Source organism: Glycine soja, chromosome 20 (assembly GCF_004193775.1).
Source record: "Glycine soja cultivar W05 chromosome 20, ASM419377v2, whole genome shotgun sequence".
Lineage (NCBI taxonomy): Eukaryota > Viridiplantae > Streptophyta > Magnoliopsida > Fabales > Fabaceae > Glycine > Glycine soja.
In genome coordinates, this window is record NC_041021.1 from 44,841,271 (window position 1) to 44,867,335 (window position 26,065).

Below are 26,065 nucleotides of genomic sequence, written 5' to 3' on the forward strand. Positions count from 1 at the left end.
CATGACATGATCTTGAGAGTTGTTCTGCTGTTTATGGATTGAACTTTAATAACAAGAGGACTCGTCATTTCATTTTTAATTTTTACATTTTCTCAATTTTCACTTTTTTCTTGTCAAGAGAAGTTGATAACCAAGACTATTCTCTCCGCAAATGGAAAGGGCACATCTTATCAGTGAGCCTACGAGAGTCCAAATGCATATAAGAAAAGGGTCAATAGTATTCAATGGCAAAGCACAACAAAATTACACCATACATTTAATCACAGTGATCTCAAAAATGTGACGTCTCATGAAAATTCTATAGTAGAGATTTCTGATATTTCTAGTCCACAACAGACCATACTCCATTTAGAGGTAACTCTAGTTCACTGTCTTTAATTCATCCTCTTGCCGCTGATGCACGTATAGAGAACCTCTTTGTATAATGCATAAATAGAAGTGAAAGCACTCTCCAGCACCAGACTCAATTATTGTATGAAGCATCCAATTATGATGCTCCTACAAACTTGTTCAAGGCTGATGTGTCTAAACCTGCAAAGTCCTTCACAGCTGCAAGCACAGCAAGTCCAAGCTTCACAGCATCATCATTACTAGGTGCCTACAGTAACAAGTATGATCAGTCTGAATCAGTTGCATTGTTTTAATATTGCATAAAAACACCAACACTAGCTGTGAGGACCTTTACCTCAATGTTAAGGGGAAGTACAGGATCATGGAGTGATAATCTAAGAAGAAACCATCCACCATAGCCAGAAACTCGGACCTGGTTGAAGATTAGATTGAGCAAGTAATAAATTATAATATAGAAACAGAAACTGCAAACCAATCGTTGCAGGTCAGAAATTTGCAGAAGGGTCTCATTGCAAGTTATTTACAATTTTGGAGCACGTTAGGGTCATAACTGTCTCAATGATGTTACTGAATTTTATGGTCAATGCTAACTAAACAGGCTTTACAATTTAGCAATAAGCCGGGACAAACATACCCCTTCATAGTTCACAGGAGCCTTGTGCAGACTTGGATCAGAGCCAATTGAGTTCTCCAAATGTTTCAGCACAGCTTCTCCATATTCCCGAAAAGATCTGAAAGCTCTGATATGTCAGTGAATTCATGACATTAATGTATGGATGCATGCAAACCGAGAACATTTACACACTGGCTTACCCTCCTTTAAGATCTGGATGGTTTTGGTTTATCTTTAATCTCAGTTCTACAGCAAAATCTGGTTCCTGAAGTCCGTCTATTAGATCAGTCAAAACCTTACTTCCACCACCCTTTCCAGAAGCTCTTGCAGAAGCAAGTTTATTTAAGATCTTGACCTGCACAATAAATGTCACATGCAGACCTTTGTGGTAGTTCTGATTATTAAAAGTTAAAACTAATCTTGGGATCCTGCTTAGCTTTTGCTTTTAGGTAAAGCAGTTTTATAGCATGACTTCAGAACCTCTTTAACCCAATGTGATAGATTCCTTGATTCTACAACACGGTGCTATATCCGCACTCTAATACAAGGTAGTTTCAAGTTAAGGGCCTTTTGGTGCAAAGTAGAGGTGTATATATACTTGTCTACATTTGAAAAAATTAGGGCCCTTTATTAACATCTTTATTTAAAGTTGAACACTTCAACTTCTGAATAGGTATATTACTATCATAATAACTGATTAATGAAGAATAAATAATTCAGTGACTATTTTCTTTACCCAATATGACTAAAGTAAAAATCATACCATTAGGTATGCGCCATCATCAAGCCAATGATTTTCCTTGAGAGCTCCATGTCCACTAGTTTCAATTGCCAAATGTGACTCCTCACCAATAGAATTCTGTCAGCAATATTGCTTCCAAAAGTTAAATATTTTACTTACATGGTGAAAATATGAAATTCAAAAGTAAGTATATATATATATATATAGAAGAAACAAGATGAAAAATACACAATGGAAGCTAAGTATCTTATTGCGCAATACATAATTTCTTTTAGACTACTTCTGTTTTGCAATTTTGCCAGGTACTACCACTGGACCCATTTAGAATAAATTTAGCCACAATGTACAAATGTCAAATTTGAAATAATGGCACAGTCAAGCACATAGGTGAAAGGTTTTTCTTGTTTAACTAATCTGATGTATAATTTATTGAATTATAGGGAAGCCCTCATCATACCAAACGAATAGCTTCATCAATCACATTTTTGTAGCCTCTTTTGAACCGATGGTGTCTGCCACCTGAGACAAACAGTATTGGCAAGTTATTAGCACTATCTCATTTCAAGTAATTTACAATTCAATAAAAGGGATTTTAGTTTACAGTGAACTCTTAAAGAAAAAAAGGTGAGAAGGGTAGACTAAAGATCATGCCAGTTTAGATTCCTCCATACCAAGTTTCTTCTCAATAAACGTGGTAAGCCCATCAGAAGTCACACTGTCTGTGACAATAGTTGTTCCAGGATGCTATGGAAAACAAGAGGAGGAAAAGAATTAAGAGAAAGTATACAGAGAAGTATGAGGTTAGAAAACTAGGTCTGAGATAGCCCAAAAAATGAGCCTCACTTCCTCAAGAACAATAGCTGCCATTAAGGCAATTAAACGATTCCTGTTGAATTCACGGCCAGTGAAATCCACAGCAGCAGATCTACAGATCAAAGTGATTGATGCTTAATAAATTTAGAAACAGTAGTAACCTCTGTGAAACTGATTAGTAATAAGATCCTTACCTGTCCACATCAGTATCAAAAATAATTCCAAGATCAACTTTGTTATCAAGGACTGCTTGGGTTATAGCTTTCATTGCTGTCTTGTCCTCAGGATTTGGGATATGATTTGGAAACAAGCCTGAATAGAAAAGCCATTTGTTACTCAAAGAATTAAAGTCCATTTGCCATACCCAGTTGAAATCATTCCTCCAAGCATAGTAATTACCATCAGGCTCCAAAAATTGACTACCAGAAGTTATTGCCCCCAGAGGTTCCAGAACCTTTGCCTATTATTCACCAAAAAGTAATATCAAATATCAATGTTTGATGCAAGAGCCAAAAACCTTAACCAGACAAGACATTCTAAAATTCTGAATGATTTCAAATTAAGGAAAAATATCTAAATATTTGACTTAAGAATAAGTGATGCAATAGAGGTTGTTACTATTCTTAAGTACGAGTACCTTGCACAATTTCACTATGACAACAGTGTTATTGTTGGTATAGAGTTGAATAACTTTTTAAATTGATTCGTTAGTTTATGAATTATTAGTCTTTCCCAGTGTCCACAATCTTTTATATAGATATTTCAAGTGAAAATGCATTATACTTGATGGTTATCAAGAGAACAATGAAAGTTGAGGAGATTAAAGGTAGCTTACAGCAAAAAAGCCTCCTGCTCCATTGCCTGCATCAACAACTATATGGAAACCCCCCAATGGTTTCTCTGTGGATAAATAATGCAATAAAAGTTAGCAAACAAGCTAAAAACATTCAGGAAATCAACAGTAAAGGGAAGAACTATAAATTCTACAAAAAAATAAAAAAGAATCATAAAATAATGTCTGCCGATTAGAGTTTAATTATTCCCACTTCATTTATAGAAGAACCCATTAATTATATCTCCAAACATATTGACTATTATAAAAATACTTCAACAAAGTCATGCCTATGTTTCCAGCTGCTTTGCGAACTGCTTTTACTAGATCAGATGTATAAACAATCATGTAATCAACTTTCTTAATAGATAGTGAAGCTTTTCTCTCTGAATTTGTCAAACTTTCTTCTGTAAATCGATTGTATATGTCCGCAGCTCGCTCTAAGATATCTTTGATGTCAGCCTTCCCAAGCCCACCAGCATTTGTGAAAAATTTGAATCCATTCCTGTTGAAAGGAAGATGACTTGCTGTTCACAGATGGGACATTTAAAATTAGTAGACAAAATAATATCCAAACTCATTTATCTATGAAAAATAATTTTATGAATTATAAGAATCAAATTGAATTGAAACATAACATAAATTGGAATTCACAATCCATGGACATTAATTAACAAGAAATACTAAATAGTACATAAATAACACACAAAATAAAATGGCTAAACCAGAAAGCACTCAACCAGACAACTTAAAGTTTTAGGTATAAATAGTTCCTTGACATAATATCTCAGCTTCCATTTGCATGTAGTTTTGTGTTTAATCCATGATGGCCACATTTTACATGATTCATACAAAAGAAAGAATATGGAATGGCATTATACGAGAGAAGATTGGTGTAGCGCCCATTGAGGGAAACATGACAAAAAATTGGTTAAGGTGGTTTGGAACCAGGCCTCGTATGCAGGATTCTCAGCTCCTGCATCACGATCCACTTCAGTAAGGAATCGTAAGGGAATTTGTGGATTCATGACAAACCTTTTAAGTTTGTGTGACTTGATGACAGGTTCAATTTGCTGTCACCATAGTAAGAAATTTGAATCATCAAGCTTCTGCGAGATCAAATTCGGAAAGCAGAAGCGGAAGAAGAGATAGAGATAGAGTTTGTCGCCATTGATGATCGACTAAGCTCTGGATACTATCAGAGTTTCTAGTCTAAGAGAATGAGAGAGAGAAAAAGGAGAAATGAAGAAGTAAAATATCATTTGCTAACCCAAGTGACTTCAGATTTACAAAGCGTAAATATAGACAATTCTGTTAGAGAGTCTAACAGAATTGTCTAACTTCTAATTACTAATAACCAACTAACTTCTACTAGAAGCTAGATGAGACTGCAGTTGAATAACTGCAGCTCCTTATAATACTCTAATAGGACATATACAAAGGTCACAAGAGGCGCCAGTTAGAAGAGTAGATTGCATGATTTGTAGCTTGGGAAAAAGGAGAAGAGACCAAAAATGACATTGGAGGAAATTATCAAGGGAAATCTCAGACTTAATAATATTTCTAAAACTTTGATTTTTAACCATGCTGAATGGCGTTGTGTGATCCATGTACCTAGTGGGATAAGGCTTTGTTGTTGTGGTTGTGCTATGTCCACGGTCTCCACATATCAATCAAAAAGGGCTTTTGCATAAATGGGCATGCTAAGAGGCAAAAGGTAAAGCTTATAGGATGAAACTGAGACAAAATTTCAAACAACTAGCAACATCTTAAAAGTTAGAACAATGCCATTTAGCTAGAAGATTATAATGTACCTGTTATCATAATAGATCCATCAGCAGGACACAAAAATGCTTCATTCTTTGTGAGTGTGCTATTGAACATGGCTGGTGTTGATGCTAATCTAGAAATGAATCAACACAACAGTATTAATACATTAGGTAGTGAAAACCGTTAGGGTAATAATACTAAGTATCCATGATGAAATTTGTCTAATGAAATTACATATGCTGAAAACACAAGGAAATAATATCATATCAGACAAGTAAACCCATCACTACTACCATCCTCAAATTCTAATATACTAAGTGCTTGCTATTCACCTCTTCACAGTTTCCAGCTTCAAACCAAAAATTTATGCATGTTTAATCAAATTAACTGAAAATCCATGCTAAAATGAATATTATATTACCTTGAAAAAAGAGCATCAATGTAAAGCAGTAAAGGCATATGGTTGGCCAGGTAATTGCAGACATTGAGGGTTTAAAGCAAATAGACTTTACCAGTACTCAGCTAATAAAAAACACAAATAATTGATATGAAAAAAATTAATATCACCCACCCGTAGTGGACAACTTCTAGGCCACCACCAGCAAGACCTCGAGATATTGCATTCTGAAATTTGATCAGTTGATAACCAAATAGTCAGTTTTAAACAAAATACAAATAGAAACCTATTAAAAGCATGCATGCTCTCAAACTAGGAAGGTTGTAAAGAAAGATCTCTTTTGCAATAATATTTTCCATCACTTCAAATTACAAGATCTTTGCAAAATCAAATAAAAAAAAATGAAAATTTTCAGCATTATGCAAAGTGTCCTATGAAGGAAATAAAAGTTAAAATGAAGTCTCTATGACCCAAAATACTGACAACAGAATAAAGTAGTAGGTTTCCAAATTTAGACAATGGATTACCATTTAGTTTCAAAACCATCATAACATTTTAACACAATCAACAATCCTTTATTATATTTTAAAGGTGGCAAGAAAAAAACTTAACCAAATGATATAAGGAACAATCTAAACCTGTAATAATTTGGCTGATATTCGGGAATCATGACCAATAGAAACTCTCAAATGCTGAGAAGCATCAGCTTTCTTTTTCTCCACTAACCATGCAGCAAAAGCAGCTCCTATTGCTTCGGCAACAGGTTCAGTGAGGTTAACTGGCTCTCCCTCAACACCATCAACAGCCACACCACGAATGTCACTATTTAAATTAATTTTATTAATAAGTTATATACAAGTCAGTGCGCAAGATGTAAGACCGAATAAATGCTAGCTGTCTTAATAAAAAAGAAGATGGAATTTTTGTAGCTAGAAGCTTTCTTTAAACTACTCTACTGTATATAGTCATCATTATACTCAATGCAAAAAGATTATATAGCCATTATCAATGAAGTTTTCATGAAATGGTTAATCTTTTAATTTGTGTTAAAAGGAAAAATAAGATCTTAAGAATTAAATAGAATACGATAAAATTTATTTTTTATTCTCTTTTTGTCTAAATGCTACACATACACAACATATATTGTGTACAACAATTAACAAGGCAATGGGAAGGAAAGGAGCAGAGAGGATTCAACTGTATTCTGTTACCATTAAGAACTTTTACAGAGTAGTTCTGTTCCTGTTTTCATCTCTTCCTTCCTTTTCAGTTACTCTCTCTCCACATACATAACAGAGAGACAATATACTTTGACCAAATTTCTATTAAGTTGACAAAAGAAAAGGAGAGGGGGGGGGGGGGTATAAACTTATTAGCTTGCTTGTTATCAGGTGGTATTGACCTGCCATTTTGAAGCTTTAGAAAATCTGTCTTGTCTAGATATGGCACAGCAGTAGCAGATGCAGAAGCTGCAACAGAAGTCCAAATGGAGGGTATAACCATCCATTAGAAAACACAACAGTTAAAAACCACCAAAAGGTAGAGAGTAAAACAAATTCTGTAAAAACACAAGTTGAATGTATGCCTAATTGCCTATATACAGATACTGGCATTATTACTACATAAAAGAAGCCTGAGAAGGAAGGGTCAGTTAAAGAGAGCTATTATGTTAAATGTGTTTAAAATGTATGAGTTATCATTCACTTCATATCAACCTGTATAATGAGAGTCTAGAACAGACCATTGCAGTGAAAATTTCTCTGGACACTAAAATGATTCTGGGGTTTGAATAAAGTGCGGAATTGCATGGAAGAGGCAGTCCATGCCAACTTCCGTAGCCGAGAAGGGGCAAAACAATAGTCCCTTCGACCCTGTGTATTCTGTTGGTGGCAGTTTGACACAAAAAAAAATTGGACAATCTTCCCTGATGTTGCTGCATATAAAAATAAACATTTACACCTTTATCAGATTCATTCAGATTTCTAAGTCCATCAAATGCCTTTTATCTCACTTTCCCATCAATTATATCTTTCTAGTCATCATAGGGGATGAAGTGTTACTATATTATACCACTCTAGCTGTTAACACTACAATTTCATGAAACTTGGATAGTAGCAACACCTAACGCTAGTTCCAATTTCAATTGTGATTAATTAATAACTTAATTAGAAGAGCAGTTTAAGAAGGATTAATCTGTTATTAAAAATGATAGTATTGTATGCGATTGAATTGGAGAAAGGAGTGGAATGATACCTGCCATGTGAATGTGACGGAAGTTGCAGAGATAGTGCTTCCTTCAATTGCCGTAAGACGGAGAAACAGAGATAAGTGTTTGTTTTTCTGTAACCTTCTCTTCTCTTCTCTTAGTTCCACCAACTCCACTTTACAACAACCCTTGCTCACGTGACATGTTACACCTTTGTATTATCACTAATAAAAAATTATAGTTAATTTATTTTTTGAAATGAATATTTTTTACTACATTTTTAAAATGAAAATTTATAACATGATCTTCAAATTCTTGTTATAAATAAAATTTAATGGATTTTTATTTATATCTTAAATAAAGATTATTAACATTTTTTTCACCTTATACATATAGGTTAAGGAAATAAAAATATGGCTATTATTCAAAAGAAAAGTATTAATTACATTTGAAATAAAAATATTTAATATTTATTTTTAGTAATTAAAAATGTTTAAAAGTGTGTATTTAATATCCTTTAACTTTATACAATAAATGCATGGATATATTAAATATATAGTAAATTAAGTTGGTTAGATTTTACCGAAATTTTTGGCTTGAAGCATGAATGACAATCACTAAGTTTCAGAATTGGTTGAGAGAGCTAGAGTTATCCAAATATTAAATAAATTTGAATGACAAGCTTCGTGCTCCTTGATGGGCCATTTTCCATTGGGCTAGTGGTGAAACGAGTTCAGGCCGATGGCCTGTTCATCCAGGGATTCTGTTGCCTTTTGTTTTTGGTGATTATTATTGGTCCCAAAAATATTGTTCTTGACCCTTAACAGTCAAGAGGAATTACTAAACTACCCTTCCCCAATCCTTTCCCACCTTTCCTGTCTTCATTCTCTTCTCTCTCTTTTTCTTTCTTCGTTGATTCTTTTCATTTTCTCTTTCCCTCTCTTTCTTCTTCTCTTCACTCTTTGCACTCACACTCTGTTAGGTATTTTTTTTTCATTTTTGTAGTTAAAATGAAATCATGATTTCATTTTTTTATTTTTTTGTTACTCAACAAAATAATGGTTCTATTGTACAATAGGCTTCGTTACATAATGGAATTAAGATTATGCTGTGCATTGCTAATTTTGTTGTGTTGCATAATTATTGCACAATAGAATCTTGGTTTGTTGTGTAACAAAACCAGTTACACAACGAAATTGAGGTTTCCACTGTGTTGTGATTTTTTTAAAATAACTACATTTTTTGTATTCATTATGTTTATATTTGATGAGGTTACAATGCCACATGGATGGAAAAATATGGATGTTGGAAGATAATTCTTTTACTAGCTCGACCTTTTATATGGAAATATTGATTTTTTTTGCTAACTTCGCTTTCGGTGTGTATAATAATGATTTTTTTACAATAATCGTTGTCCCTTACCTCATGTTGTACCATAATGGAAAAAACTACTACAGACTCGAAGTGCACTCATGGCAAAAACATTACAATCAACGCATAAAAGCTTTCAACTCAATATAATTTCAACCAGTTAGAAGATATCAATATATAGTAGACATTTCTTAGGATTAAAATATGTAGTAGACATTTCGTTCATGACAAACACTGAATGTGCAACCCATTATTTTATAGATGTGAACCTCAATATATAGTTAACATTTATATGAAATTGTATGCAATACATGTCATTTCTATAGACTTTTTTAAATTTTGAAACAAAAATGTACAATGAAAGTATGATTCCATTACACATCATATAACGAAATTGCACTTCCATTATACTATCATCTTTTAACCCCTTTTATACAATGAAATTATGATTTTGTTGTACATTTTTTCCCATATTAAGATGCACTACAGAATCATAATTTTGTTGCATAACAAGGGGTGCAAAAATCACAATTCCGTAATGCTTTGTGAGGATGGATAATTTTAGAATTTTGAGGGATTGCAGGCCAATAACAAAACTCATTGGGACAAATAGTAACTCCTTTTTGTTTTTTTTATAAAGCAAAAAGCCTACAACCCAACCGAGTCCAAGATATTCCCAAAAATGGCACCAATCATGGTTCATTTTTCTCTTGTCAACACAATCCTGGACTTTAAACTGAAAACCTTTTGGGCCCCGATTATACACAAAGCTCAATTACGCCTTAAAGAAAAATCATCACACAAAAAAATAAATTAATTGGTGAAAAATAGTAAGGTTATTTATATCAATTTTGTTTGGTTTTTTAATCAACTCTAACATTGACGCAAAGTATATATCAGTTTTACTAATAATTTATTTTTGTGAAAATTTGACTGATTATTTTTAGTAAAAAAAATTCTCCTAATTGTATTTTTTTTTTAAATCTATAAGACTCAAATTCGATGTTATTTAAAGGAATTAGGTCTAATTCCGATGGAACTAATAACATGTTGGTGATGAGATTTCGTTTTAAGAGTAAAGTAAAATTTAAAATCATCAATTTAATTAGGTTTTTTATTTGTTCCCTTTTTCATAATAATTTTTTGCTACATTAAATTAAACCAACTTGATAAAGATTGCATTGATATAGTTGAGGTCATCAGGTTAGGTTATAAAATTAACATTATTATAATTTCACTGACTATTTTTTATATTAATTTACTGTAAACTAATTAACTAAAGACATTTAGAAATACTAGAAAACAATAGAAAAAATAAAAATAAAAAGCTCCAATAAAAAAATTTAAAATGTCTAGATTTAAATGTTAAAAATTTTAAAAAATATTAACTGATTGAGTTTGTTAGATCTAGTTCAAAAAGTTAATTTAAGAACTAAAATAAGTATAATAATTAGTTTGGTTCATATTTGAAGTAAGATAAATTAACTAATTATCAGAACAATCCAAAACAATTTAATCCACTAAACACACCTAAAAAATAGAAAACCAAAATAGTTATATGTAGAACTTCAAAGTGAATCTTTATATTTAGTTATTAGTAACGTAAAAATCTTCCACAAATATATAAAGGGCTTAGTCCATAATCCAGTAAGCATTAGAGTCAAAGACTCATAGATTTAAGGATATTTAGTTGATTCTGTAAAACGAACAAAAAAAGAATATTTATTTGATTTAGACACGCATTGTTTTTTTACATGATATCATTTGTTAAAAAAATTACTAAGATTTTATTGCAAGTAGGTTTTAATGTAACGTATAAAAGATTACCCTGGATTCATTTGAGCATCTCAAGCCAGTTTTGCAATAACAGGAGTTCATATCTTATAAGTCATGTTCCCAATTGGATCATAATTGTCTAGGTCAGTCAGTGGCGAAGGAGGCCATGGTCCCCCCCTAAATTTTCCAGAAGTATATTTAATATATTATAAAAAAATATTATGACCTCCCTATAATTTATAGAAAAAAATTATTGACAAATGATATATAAAAATTACCATATTAGTTGACACCTACAGAGCAAAATAAAGAAAAAGAGAGAAATTATAGACATTAATAAAATATTTGTAACATTAAAATGTCCATATATAGTTATTTAAATTTATTTTATACATCTCATTTATCTTTTTTCTCTTATACTAATTTTAGTAATATATATATATATATATATATATATATATATATATATATATATATATATATATATATATATGGAAATAAATAACTAATAAATTAAGACCAATAAAAATAGTATAATTAGTTAATTTTAATTTAAAATATCATAAATTTAAATTTTACTGTAGAAATACATACCAATATAATTCAATATTTTTAGTAGTGGTTATAGTTAACAAAATTACTGAATAATTTTTCTGCCTATGAAATTGACTTAAATTTTTAATAAATTAATAAATACATTCACTTGTATATAAAATGATTGATTGTCTCATCACTAAATTTCACAATAAATTAAGTGTATAAAAATGTATTTTTTTTCTTATATAAACATATAATTAATATATTAAAAAATGAGCCTCTAGTTTTTATAATTACAAGAAAAAAATGTATTTATTTGGTTCTTATATTTATATAAATCATCAAATTAGCTAAATAGCTATATTTTTGTATTCGATATAGTTATATATATTTTTATAAAAAACTATTAGATATATATCATATATTAAAGTTTTTATATATTTTTTATACATCTAAATTTTTTTTAAAAAAATCTTGACCCCCTTCAAATCAAATTCCTGCTCCGCCCCTGTGTACAGTCAACTCCATCAACAGATGACAACCTAGAGCAATTTCACAATCACACCCATGCATGTTTGAAAATTGAAAATGGTGCTTTTGACTTTTAATTTTGGGGTACCAACTTTGACTCAAACCAATATGAACAGCTTGTTCATTTTCGATGATCCATTTCTACATTATATTTTGTTTAACCAAATTAAAAATGCATACCCGGAGCAGACATGGAACCGGATGAAGTTGACAATTGACAAACCCCAATCCCCATGTGGGAAATCTGATATCTTTAGTTGACTTGTGAAGAAACATATTGGGATCTGTGTTTGATAAAAAAAAAAATAGAATGGCAGGGTTAGCCAACTATTTCCAGCCCTCATAATAAACCTTCATTAACATTCACATGCAAACCCTACAATCTTGGATTAAAGTATTAAAACAAGTGTACATACATAATCTTTGTCCAACACAAAAACACACATTGTGCCGATGTTGGGGGCATGGAATAGTTGAATTGAGCTGTGTTTCTTGACCTTTGTATATCTTTGTTTGCTTGCAGAAAAATTAAATTATACTGTAGTAACAAGGTCACACGCACCCACATAAATAGTTGAGTAAGTCATAATCTGAAGTTCATGTGAGGAGAAAAATATTGATATAACTGGGATCCCAAGAGATCATTTACTCTTTTCCTGTAACTGCGGCATACTTGGGGATCGAAATGTGGATTACAAAGCTACTTCGTTTTCGCCATTTCTTAGGCGGAAGAGTAGCATTTATTTTTGTATTATCATCTGCATGCTAATATTTTTCTTCTTCTTGGTTTCCATTTATTTTTAATAACAACTTTCTTACAAAAGAATGAAATGTGGGCAAATTTGCAGTATAATTGGTCAATGTCATTCGTACCTATCAGTTATGTTCTGCAGATTATTAACCATATTGAAATACAACTATTTATTACTTAAATTTATCTTTTTTGACTTAAATTGTCATTTACAATATGTTAATGAACAGTGAGATTTTCTGATGTGAAAATGCATAATTATATTAAAGTGAATTTAAGTTTCATTAAATAAAGACCCAATTCGTTAAGTCAAAATGGCACCATAATATATATATATATATATATATATATATATAATGATACCATAATATCACCTAAAATTCCCCAACCAACTTAAAATTCTTTGTATATTAATATATTGATTTAAAGTATTATTTTCTAAAAAAATTATAGAAAAGTGAAGTCTACACAATTTTGTATGCACTTTTTTTTTTTAGAGATATATCACCATGAGCGGTGCATAGCTACATATTTAAAGTTTGAATTTGAGACCAATGATTAAGCTAAAATAATTTTCACAGTAATTAATTCACGTGCTCGATAATATTTTATATACACTTTGATTAATTTATTTATATATATATATATATATAAGCTCAGACGAAAAAAATTAAGTCTCCTAATACTATGTAGTAGTTAATATAGTGTTGCTTTCAAATGTCATACATAAGTCATTAATAATTTTAAACTACCAATTATTGGCGGGTATTCAATTATAAAGCATATGTCCTACCTTTACAATTAAACAACTTCCTTTCCATCCAAACCTTTTTTTTTCTAGAAAAAAGAGGGTCACGTGCATTTTTTCTCTCTCTCCAAATTAATGTATTTTGTTTGATATTGTACCATAAAACCATTTACCACTTTCTTCTCTAGTAGACTTTTTAGGTAAACTATCCAGCTAACTAATGTATATGTATGCATGAATATTGATCCTATTGTACATAACAATAATTAGCTAACTTGAGTTCACATATGCTGAACAGACTGAATTTAATTATTAACGGATTTCGCTTAATTTCCCTTTCACATTCAACGACCTCAACCTTGTAGCATATATTTTTACTGTGCAAATCAAGATCTAATGATTTTGCCATATAATCAAAAACCGATCTTTCCATTACAACCACCATTGAATGAATTATTTAAGGGCAGTTGACACCCATATGTTGAGAAGGGGATAGTATATACTATGAAGGGGAAATCCAATTACAGTACACACTTAAATATGCATATGGTCACAGTAAGTTAACGTTGACAATCTGGATGACACACCATGACAGTAGTTGGTTTGCCAATTTCGGTAATTAAAGTCACTTTCTTGAGAAGCTTGCATTGTTTGATCTGTGATGATTGTGTACAAATTTCCTTATTTATCATTTTATTATTATATAGAAATTATTAAATAAAAATAAATGTGTTTAATATTGGAAAAACATAAAAATAACATTTATTATTTTCTTTGTTTGATAAATGAGAAATTTAAAATAAAAAAAATATTATAATAAGAAGTTTTAGAATTAGTTTGTGAATTCCCAGTCCATCACAATCAACCTTATATATCTTATACTGACCGATGGTTAGGAAACTAGATGCAGGTTGCGTCACATGCTAACAGTAGAAGGATTCACTATTGCATCACCGCTAGGATATTTATAGAAAAAGACGAACAGAATAACTATTATTGACGGCAATAGTTTTGCCATATTAAAATGGTGCCGAGAAAAGGCATATACAGGTAGTTCTTTTTTATTTTTATATGAGTATCCACAGATAGTTTTTGAGCCGAAACAATAGTGAATGGAAAAGAGAATAAAGGGAAAATTTGAAAATAAAGGAAAAAGTAAGAGTTAAGTTACAGTTGTTACCCAATAGTTTTTTTATGAGAATAATTTATTGACAGATTATACAGTATTATTGTGAGATTGAACTATCATGAAATTGAGTAATTGACTTTTGATTCCTTAAATTAATTTTTTATGCCGCAAAAGAAGATTATTATAGATCAAAACCCTTTTAATAAGGTTATTAAATGATGATATGAAACATTTTACACCAAACATAAAAACTAACTCTTGTGCATTTTGACTTTTTCATATGTACTTAGTAATTTTTTGTATACATTAATTCACTTATTTACCTTGTTAAGATTCATTTGACTGAATAAATTTCCTCATATGAGACAACTGTCTTGCCTTTTTAATTATTCTAGCATGATTGATGTTGGCAATATTTGGCAGTTGTTATTACGTAACATCATCATTTTGTGTGTTTTGTTTTGTTTATTTTTGGGACAAAGGCTTATGGAGAATCTTCCTGAACTAGATACTTTTCCAACTAATGCACACGGTTTATTGTCCAATTGTGGGGTAAAATAAAACGGCCAGAACGGAGTCTACAACAAGGCGTACTGTTGCTCCCTACTTCAGACCCTGCTACTTGATCAATTTTTAAGCACTAATTTGGTTGATGTTGCCTGCATTGTGATTATCAACTTTTACTTACTAATATTATACTATTATTACGTTATATGTTCATGCCATTTTATATTGAGAAATTGATATCCTTGTCCTAATGCTCCAATGTCCTAGAAAACTTCGTGGGCAGTGTATCTCCCTATCCTGAGATCACTACCAATATGTGGGTCATACCTCAGCGAAATTCAAACAAAAAATCAGAAAAATAAATAAGTTTTTTGTTTTATTTAGGACTGCACTTGATGATTAGTTTGTCTGTCTCCTAAAGTAACTACAAAGAGGAAAGTAAAAACTCATAACTATTTCAAGGAAGTAAACTCTACTAAAAACTAATTACTGTTTACATAGTAAGATAAGTATTTTCATTTCTTTGATATTAGCTAAGTATCTTCATTTGAATACATTGTGTGTCACTTCAATTTTGATAGAAATCCTAGGTCTCGATTCTCCTAATTAAAAAGTGACATACACGTAGTTAAAAATAACTCTCTTTTAGTTGTTGGTTTTTCCTTTAAGTCACATTTTAATGTTTAATTAACTTAGGAAAAAAGAAAATAAATAGGAACAGGCGATTTGGTTTCCTTTAACTTCCACTAGTCAAATTAAATTACCGGCATTTATGCTGTTGTGGAACGTTGCAATGTTAGAAGTAAAACTACTTTGTTTGAGAATTTTGATCTTCAGAAATGGTAAAGGAGTCAGAACATAAAGAAATTAGTGATTTTTTTTTTGGTTAAACTCTCACCTTGAATATTAAATCAAGAATAAAGACAAGCATTCCTTGATAGAAACTCATGAGTTATATCATCCCATAATTGGAAGAGGGATTCTCCCTCAAAATAAGGAAATATAGTACTAGCTAGGAGAGAAAACTTCAGTCAAGTGCAAGTTAACGAAAATATTGCCCCTTTAGTTCATCAAAACGGTTACTCAGTTTTAACAAACAATCCATAATAGTTATTTATGTCATAAAATCTGTTTCTGAATTAAACGGGGAATATTTTTGTTAACTTGCACCAAAGTACAATTTATGCCGAAGGAAAAGCAACACCTATACAACAAAGGCAACAACACTACAGCTACTGAAATCTGTTATAAGAATGGTTAGCCGCATTGATGTCTCCAAGACTCACTGGCACAGCAACTGAAAATAGGTTCATTTGTTATAAAGCAATACACAATGTGTTAACATTGTCATTTCCAAGATCAGACTTGTGTTGTTCCTTGTACCAGGGAGATCCTCCATCAGAAGCATTAGATGTCTTGAGTGAATTCCCCTCAGATACACTATTACCATTAGTACTAGCAGAGCTAGTAGTGTTTGAGCTCTTCTGCTCAGTGTGAATGAGTTTTCCAAATAACAAGATGTGAGGTGCTTTTGTTTCATTGGATTCCTTGAAATTCTGGCCAGGATTTCCCACAGTCAACAAGCAAGAAATGTCAACATTGGCCTTAGTAGTGGTGTTGTTCTTAAAGGTTCCACAATGAGGCATAATAGGTTGTGCTGCTGCATGGTCAAGCCTTGAGAAACCACCTAGAAGCATGTCTGCTGGGAGCTTGTTGAAGGGAAAATCAGAAGGAGATAGTCCAAATTGAGGATGCCTGGCTCCCTGTATGCCTCCAGAACTATTGTTATCTTCAATGGTACAAATAGAGTTGGTGTAATTGAGAAGGTTGCTAGAGAATGAAGGCATTGGGAGTTGGTTGATGACTTGAAAATAAGGGTCCTGTAGAAAACGTTGTTTCTTTCTAGGAGGTGAGTATGCAGAGAGATTGAATGTAGGCATGTTTGAGACTAGTTCAACCAGCCACGGGTTTACACACTTCACATTTTGAAGTAAATCTGGCTCATCCCACACCACCTGAAAACATGACATCACAAATTCTAGATTGTTACTTTAAGCCAAATAGGTTACATTAACAAAAAAAGAAGAGAAATATACTGCAAAAGTAATGCTAAAAGGTAACTCTAACTTCAAAAAGTAAAGTTCAATCAACAGTGCCACTCTGTGAAGGGCAGTGCCCAATTGAAGCAACCATGGTACTAACTAGGAAGAATTGTCAGTACTGAACAGACACGCTTGATATGATTTGCTACTTTACTGTAGTTTCAACAGTTGTTACTATTAACCGTTATTCTTTTATCAAAACGGACCCAGAACATTAAAAAAAATCCATTTATAGGAAACAAATATACAGTTAAATTTAATTCCGGCTTATCACAGCTCATACAATTGGCACAAGAAGTCAGTGTCATCCAGTAAACTACTACTATTTAATAGGAATGGGAAAGACACATAAATAAGAAAGATAGTAAACAAAAACATTGTTGCATTGCATCAGAAAATTAGTCTTGGTCTGACAAAGTGTAAACGGTGCTGCATTTTTTTAAGCATTGAACAGTTTAAGAAGAGGGAGTTAAAAAGGAGTTAACATGAAATCCAGTGAATAGTTTAACCATTGAAGAAGCAATGTCACTGTTGATCAAATCAGTACTACTACACAGCAGAGAATAAAGTTATTATTGCCTCTGAGCAAAGACAAGTTGAGGAAGGGAGGATCTGATAGGAAAAGTTAACACGTTAATGAAATAGTAGTAAAAGGGGAAATCCATTTATAATAATGGTGGTGTAGTGTACCTGCAGAAGACGCCATGGAGAATCAGGCCAAAGGATGGGATCTGCAACTTGAACAGAAGAAATGGTTCCCATGAACCAGCTGATCCTAGAAGAATCCTCAGTCTCAAAGGGCATTTTGAATCTCATCCCAGAACACCACTGAATTTGCATTGCAGCCTTCACAACAGAAGCCTTAACACAAAACTCTGGCGAACTAGCCCTTGGATAGTACACAACCTCAAAGGGCCTTCCATTAACAGCACAAGTCACAGCCTCAACAACAGATTCAGCAGCCACTCTTCCCACCAACATCTCATGATCACCACCACTCATCAAATTGCTCTCACTCCCACACAAGAAGCCACCACCAAAGAGAGGGTTATTCCATCCACCAGAAGAGAACTCAGTCCCTCCACCAATCCCCTTCTTAGCCCGCCTTATCCCAACACAAAGATCCCCATTTTCTGCCCTCAGAAACACAATAGAGTCGCCAGCAACAAGCCTCTTCTGGTTCACGAAATTGCTCCATCCAGTGGTCAAAAGATGCCTCCTTGGTGTCCCTCTATAGATATGCCTGAACTTCCAGCACTGTCCATGCATATCCTTAGCAATGATGGTCTGAACAGGAGGCTCAGCAGAATAATCCAACCTTGGGAAAATGGTTTCAGCACAGTAACGAGGCACAGAAAAGCCTCCACCATTGTTTGCATCAGATTGTGTGAGTGTCTTGGCAAAAGAAGTTGGAGGCTTCTCTTGACCCTGATCAACTCCTCCTCCACCAGCACTGTTCCCCAAGAAACAATCATCTTGTGAATCCAACAATTCATGTTCCCTCAAAGGGGTGAGCCTCATTTTGACATACACCTCGTCAGTGTCAGGGTCTGCCATGTATTTCATGGCAGAGAGTCTGCAAGGGATGAGTGGTGGAACACGGGTTTGGTTTTTGGCGAAATCTACCCTCTTCCCATGAGCGTGTTCAGCGTGGCCCTGGGGAAAGTAGAAGACTTTTGTGTTGAGGGGTGGCATTTGAACCATGGCACCAGCACAGGCATGCCATAGTTGAGAATCTAAGCACCTTTCTGCTGAATCCATAACCATAAACATATCTCAAAAGAAGAAAATGGTTGATTGTTTCAGTGAGATATGCAGAGAAGAAAAGGTGGTTAGATTATTGTGAAGGAAGAAGAAAAGTGAATTGGTGGTGGATGAGAAAAAAAGGAGAGAGAAAGAGAAGAAAAAGGAAGAATGGGGAGTGAGAGAGAGAGAGAGAGAGAGAGAGAGTGGGAAGTTGGAAGTACATAAAGACACAAACTGCACTCTCTCTCACTGTCACACGCGTCTGTGGTTCTCTCAGTTGCCGACCATAACACAAACATCAATTGAAAATCGACATTACAGTTTACAACTCACGTACTCATAATTAAACCACATCAATAATAAATAAATATTTACTATCACTATCAAAATTACTATATATTTATTTCAAAAAATAGTACTATTGTTTAAGCTTTTGTTTCATTTTTTATTTCTAAAAAAATATGATTTCACTTTTGTAATATTTTTTTCTTTTTTATATAAATTTTATATTCTATTAGACTTTTATTGGTATTATCTGCTAAGTTTCACATTTTTTAAACATTGCACTTTTTAAAAGAAGTAGATTTTGTGCTTATGTGTTGTATATATTTTTTATTCTTACTATATTCAAATTTAATGTTTTAATATTAATATATTTTATAAAATAAATTTAATACAATTAAATTATAAAAGATATTTACTTAATTTCATGAATATTCATTTAACGTCAATTTATAATTTTAAAGTTAAATATTTTGATGCTTGATGATAAAATATTGTTAAGTAAATAAGAGTGGTTTTTAATTTTCTTCAAATAATTAGGTCAATTGTTAGACACTATTAGTTACTTAACTACATTGCAGGGATTGCTTATCAATAAATTACTCCAAATAATTAAGCCAATTGTTAGACAATATTGGTTTGGTAGTGTGATTTTGGGTTGTTTAAAAGTGTATTTCTTTGAGCTGTTTAGCATTTGTATTAAATAAAGGAGAGAATATGAAATACTAAAGAGTGAAAATATATTTACAAGTTAAACAATTTATAATAAAAAAATCTTGAAAATAAAATTGATTGAATTACTTTGATTGAGATTATGTAAATTAGATTGCTTATAAAAAGTACTGTAGAAGCTATGCTTTTAGTTTTGTTTTCTCTTTGTAATAGCCAGGGAATTGTGAACAATTATGCCGCAACAGAAGAAAAAAAATCATCACCGGATATTTGCGATGAATGGTCATGATTTGTATTATTTTGATTTTTTACCTCTAGTACTAATGCATAATGTTTGCGTTGGAAGTCAAATTACAAAATATTTTACGCGATTGACAAAGTCTCTACACAGTCACGGGAACAAATATGAATGTCACATGCCCGTAGTATTGATGCTAGGAAAATTCTATAGGTATTTGCAAAAAGAAAGAGAAATATATATATTATGAATTCTATTAATTTAATTAGTAAAATATAGTCTTGAATCTTAAATCAGTGACTCAATATACATATATAATTATTAAATTTAAATATTTCATATATAACTTTTATTCTCATCCAATAGAGAATAAATCCCTAATTTAACTTAAGGTCTCTAGGGATCAGGGGCCGACCTACGGCTTTCATATGCAAGCCTCTGACTTTTGTGAATTTATTTTTTCATATATAATATATTAACTAATTGTTTTTATTTAGGATTTTAAGTATGTGAATAATATCTTTAAGTGTTATTTGTTTATTTTTATATTTTAATAAATATTCTGCTATTTTTTGTAATCTTTGTTGTAAAAATAATTATAATTATTTCTTTTTTAAATAACAAATTTGAGTACCATTTATTTTTCTTTTAATATTTTTTCTTTTAATAATATTATTATTTTGAAAGTTATAAATAATTATAGTCTATAATCAGATGACTTTATTATCCTTTATCAATGGGTTAAACTTCCTACACATCAACAAATAATTTATTTTTATATCATCATTTTTTCTTACATTTTATTTGTTTCTGTCACCTTGTTTTGTCCTTCTTATCATTGTGAGATTCTACTTTGCTTTACATCTCAAATGCACAAGTCTATACATGAGTGATATGCAAACTTTAAGAAAGCAAATTAGATTTCGAGTTACATAGAAGATTTGTTATTATTTGCTTTTAAAGTTGTAATCTTTATGACACTACAACCTTTTTCGCCTTGTTAAGCAAATTATTATTTCAATAGTTATTGACTACTATTGTCCTAAAACATTATTTAGTAACACAATTTATTCAAAATATATAAGTAGTCGTAAAACAGACACTCAAATGATGAAGAAAAGTGCATAAAAATGATAAATAAAATTCTCATTCCTAATTAAAATAAAATAAACATTTTTTAAGTAGATAAGGTGCTAATTGTTTTAAATCAACAAAACCCAGATTGATGATATTTCTTTCAACCTTGGTATTTTTTGCTATAATTTTCTTTTCTTTTCTTTTTGAAAAAAACTTTCTGTTCTTTTTAGATTATTTAACATTATTTTGAAAATATAATGTTTACGTTTTAGCAAATGTTTACAGAATTCATTAGATATTAATTAAAAATAATAAATAAAATAATTTTATTAAAAATTATGATAAAATGTGTTAATAACCATTAATATTATATTTTTAAAATATTTTTTTAATTTAAATTTCTTAATATCTTTACGCACTAATTAACAATTTAAAATGCTCCAATAAATAAATCACACTCGCTCCTACCACGAAAAGAAACCACATGCAAATTAAGGCATAATTTTAAAGTTGCGAATATTGATAATAGCACTTCTATTTAATGCCAACACTAATCAAATTAATGAAACTTTAAATGTACACAGATCATATAGTAATAAGAAAATGAAGCTTTTAATGTGAAATAGTAATGAATATTTATGGGGTCAAGTAGGGATGGAAATGAGTCAAGCCAAGTTTTACTAGGCTTGAGCTCGGTTTGAGTTGAATACGTAAGGCTTGAGCTTGACTCATTGCCTGTCATACGTTTTTTTTAAGGTTCGGCTCGACTTACATAAAAGTCTGGCTTGGTCCACGAGTCTATTTAAAAGCTTGTTTAAAGACGTATTTGATTAATTAATTATTTTAAAACCTAGTGAAATATTAACTAAAAAAAACTTATAAAATTTCGTATAAATAATGTACAAATCCAAAAATAATTGATAAACAAAATCATATTGAATTCAAGTCGTTAAAGTATAAAGTATATTAAAAGAAAATAAAAAAAAAAAACATAATATTAAAAAATGTATGAATTAGATCCTTAGTCCTAAAGCTTACACATCTATTTTAAGTCCAAGTCCATAAATGAAATAAAATAAAATCTGAACAAAATAAGATAAGATTGGATGAAATAAAATTTGGACAAAATAAAATTTAGATGGAATAAAATCTGGATAAAATAAAATCTAGATGGAATAAAATCTGGATAAGATAAAATTTGATAAAATAAAGTTATTATTATTATTATTATTATTATTATTATTATTAGTTAAACAGACCAGCTTGTCAAGCTTAACAAGTTTTTTTTTATAGTTCGAGCTTAACCTTTTTATCTAAAAATGTTTTTTTTAAAGTTTGAGCTTGGTTTTTAAAGTAAACAAATCGAGCCAAATCTTACATAGATCGAGCCAAAGACCCTTGACAAGCTGCTCAGCTCATTTTCATCCCTAGTCAAGAGGGAAGCCACCGCTCACACTACACGTACAAGAAAACTACAATATATTAATCATTTAAACAAATAGTATCAGAGAACAGAAACATCCAAGAATATGTGTACTAGCCTTTAAAATTAGCATGACAAGTGATCATACTTAAGGCTGATTAAAAAATGATGTTTGATTATCATGAGAAGTGTCTTAAGCAAAATGAAACTCAATATATTTGAAATCAAGATAGTCCATATTAGTAATTTACGAGTTTACTAGATTGTTACTGCATTAATTTCTTTATATATAAAAAATTAATACTTCTTATATTACTTATAACAAAAATACCAAATCAAAAAATTAATGGGTAAAAACATTGTAAATACTATAAAATTACTAAATACTGCAGTTTTTACTTAAAAACTAGATAAATTATTTTAAAACGGTTTAATTCTTCAAATTACTCCCTTTTGCATTAGCCCCTTTTTTTTTTACCTGACATTTTCAAGATTAATAACGTATTAAATAAAATTTGTAACTTTTAAGAATTAATATATAAAGTGATAATAACATTTTAGAACTTTAACTGAATATTGTTGTTATCTATAACTAAAATTTAGTGATTATTTTCTGTACAATGACAGCAACAATGTTGGAACCTAGAATTGTGTATAAACTACTCTCTCTTTTTTTGAAATAAACAACTTAAATTTTCATCACAAAGTCAATCCTAATGAGTTTCTTTTAGCAATGATTTTCATATATCTCAATCCATTACAACTCACTTCTATCTTCTTTTTACCTTTTTCATTACATTGCATGTTATATCTATAATTTTATGTTGTTTTTCTATTTATCTCTCTTTTTCCACCGGCAATCTGATGACTAACATTACTCGTTTTTCTTTTTCTTTTATGAATAATCTTAATTTAAAAAGTGATGCATTAAGGCAGTTTCTGTTTTAATAATGAGTGCTGAAATTAAGGCATACCAAAAGTGATGCATTAACCAGAAACAGGTTGATGGTGGCCGAGGCTGTAACTCTTTGGTCCTACCCTAAACATGGTTTGGTTCCCCAAACCCATAATATGAGGAGCGGGAAAGGAGTCAAAGGATCAATTAATTAACTTTGGAGAATAGTCAACACCTCTGCTAGGTAACGGTTATGGATAACTTGCATGTCCATTTTTTATTTATTGATAGTAACAAGATCAGATCATAATAATATACGACTACTTGGGGATAAGATTAAAACGGGATTAATAATGGACTTAGACATAAAAAATTATACAAACAATACATTTTTAGTAATTAAATACATAAAATGATCTTATTCATTGATTATATGTTTGTATGAATAATAAATAAGACCTCTAGTTGGCTATAAATTATGTTAATAAAATCTTACAATTGCAAATAATTTAAGAAATAGAAAATTCTTATAGAAAAATTTATTTAGAAAACTTTTTAATGCTCTTATTTAGTAGTTTTTAAAATATTTTAATTTAAAGATATGCATCTAATGTTTTATTTTTTTAATATTAAATAGATAAATAAGTTTTGGTGGTTGGATATTCAATCATATTTAGAATTGTTACTACCGTAATAAAATAAAAATTATTTAAAAAGATAGTAAATGTTAATCAGTGTAATACTAATCAAGGAATTAAATTTGGTTTTTTAATTAAAAGTATTATTAATAGTATAATCTATTATGATGTTTATTAAGACACTTTAATGTATTTTCTATTTTATTATTAATGTCTTAATCAAATTCTTTAACTTACTGTTTATCGAACAAAATTCAGATCATTATCAGTTGCAGGCATTGATTATAATACTAATTTTATAGTGTTTGTATGTTAGGGTACTAATTATGAGGTACGGTAATAGACATTGATAAATTGAAAGTGAAAATACAAAGTTGCCAAGACACCAAATACACAGTTGCATGCAAAAGCCAAAATATACGGTGAGTTACTCGGGGGGGCCTGCTTCTGAAGACATTCACCATACAAAAATTGTAACTTCAAAGGGAGTTGAAAGGACAATTAATGTTTATCTAACGCTTCAATTTGCTTAAGATATATAGAAAATGGGAGGCAGGCCAGGCTTGTTTTCTACATGTGGCATATGCCATGTTCACAAAAATATTTTATACTATTTCAAATATAAGTGCAAAAAATTTGTATTTAAAATATAATCAAGTAAGAATTAATTTAACTCTATTTATAAAGACTCTAATTAATACCGTAGCATTATAGTCTTTATTTTATAGAAATTGTTGAACTCTTAATATAAGTTATGCATTTTTTTTAATTCTATTATGCATTATATAATAAGCAACTTTATTCATATAAGAAGTTAGTATATATTCTATATATTTCAGTATCATATCATTGATAAAAAAATTTTCTGTATGCGACTTTCTTTTTTTGTGAACCATGAAATGATTTTGCATAACTAATTATAAATTAACTTTTTTTGGTGAATCTTATATATTACTGCACCAATGGGACTGTGTATTCTAATGTCATTAAGAAAAAAACCAAAACAAGAGGGAGAAGAAGAAAATGATCCTTGTGTGAGCACATGTAGCAAAATTGATATAAATTTGTGTGTGAACATGTGCACGTATGTTTAGCAAAATCAATGCTCCTCTCTGGCTCTCTCTCTTAATCCATATAGACACACACAACACCTTTTTCTTTTTAAATTGTTTAGCTATTTTTAAAATAGTTCTATTGATCGCACCCTATTTTTTTATAAGGGGAAAATGGATAGACAATTTGTTTTTCATTTGGTACATGTACATTAACTCAATTCAGAAAATATGTTATAAATATGTATCTTACAAATTAATGAGAGTATGAGATCACGCTTTAAGATCAATAGCATTTGATTGGCCTGAAAATCTATTTTTCCATTTTTATGTTCACGTGTGTATTAAATTGTAACCACCGGAAGAAGATGCAGGGAAAAACAACCTGAAATTGATGGCTGAACCTAAAAATATCAATAAAACTTGTGGTAATGAAATAGATACCATACCAACTGCATAAACATCAGACTTTAATTGTCGACCAAGACCAATGCAATTTGTGGTAATGGATTACATACACCAACTTCTTAACAATAAACTTTAGTCATAAAAAATACTTAATCTTATCTTTTCATTTTTGTTTTGAATATTATACTTCCTTTCTTTGAGAGATTAATATGTAATATATTTTTTCTATTAAATTTAATGTAATTAAATTAGTAAATAATAGAAAATATAATGGTAAACAAACATTCTAAGAATACTTTTTCTTAAAAACTTTTAAGGTCACCAATGGTAAGCAAGTAATGGTAAACAAATTAATATTAATTTTGGACATTATATCGTTAATTTGGGACTCTAGGAGATTAAATATGTTTTGAACACTATTCGTATTATTACTTTTAACTCTTCAGTCTTAATTTTCA

At 30.7% G+C, this 26,065-nt stretch overlaps 2 protein-coding genes across 3 annotated transcripts; both read right to left on the minus strand.

Moving 5' to 3' along the window:
* Positions 1-144: 144 nt before the first annotated feature.
* Positions 145-7,906, minus strand: LOC114402539 (phosphomannomutase/phosphoglucomutase-like). 2 transcript variants are annotated; one of them, XM_028365155.1, is made up of 18 exons: positions 7,772-7,906; positions 7,260-7,451; positions 6,921-6,987; positions 6,157-6,340; positions 5,693-5,745; positions 5,166-5,254; positions 3,642-3,878; positions 3,355-3,419; positions 2,919-2,979; positions 2,714-2,831; positions 2,550-2,631; positions 2,378-2,450; positions 2,164-2,225; positions 1,728-1,823; positions 1,165-1,319; positions 986-1,082; positions 686-763; positions 145-598 (listed from the first exon to the last, which is right to left on the minus strand). In XM_028365155.1, the coding sequence occupies exons 1-18, from the start codon at positions 7,776-7,778 to the stop codon at positions 488-490; spliced, it is 1,827 nt and encodes a 608-aa protein (XP_028220956.1). In that variant the 5' UTR covers positions 7,779-7,906; the 3' UTR covers positions 145-487. The 2 variants fall into 2 exon arrangements, with proteins under 2 accessions (XP_028220956.1, XP_028220957.1); XM_028365156.1 differs by lacking the exon at positions 7,260-7,451.
* An 8,067-nt stretch (positions 7,907-15,973) lies between these two features.
* Positions 15,974-19,123, minus strand: LOC114401442 (auxin response factor 18-like). The gene is made up of 2 exons (XM_028363951.1): positions 17,867-19,123; positions 15,974-17,089 (listed from the first exon to the last, which is right to left on the minus strand). Exons 1-2 carry the CDS (start codon positions 18,947-18,949, stop codon positions 16,391-16,393), a joined length of 1,782 nt encoding a protein of 593 aa, XP_028219752.1. The 5' UTR covers positions 18,950-19,123; the 3' UTR covers positions 15,974-16,390.
* Positions 19,124-26,065: the final 6,942 nt, after the last annotated feature.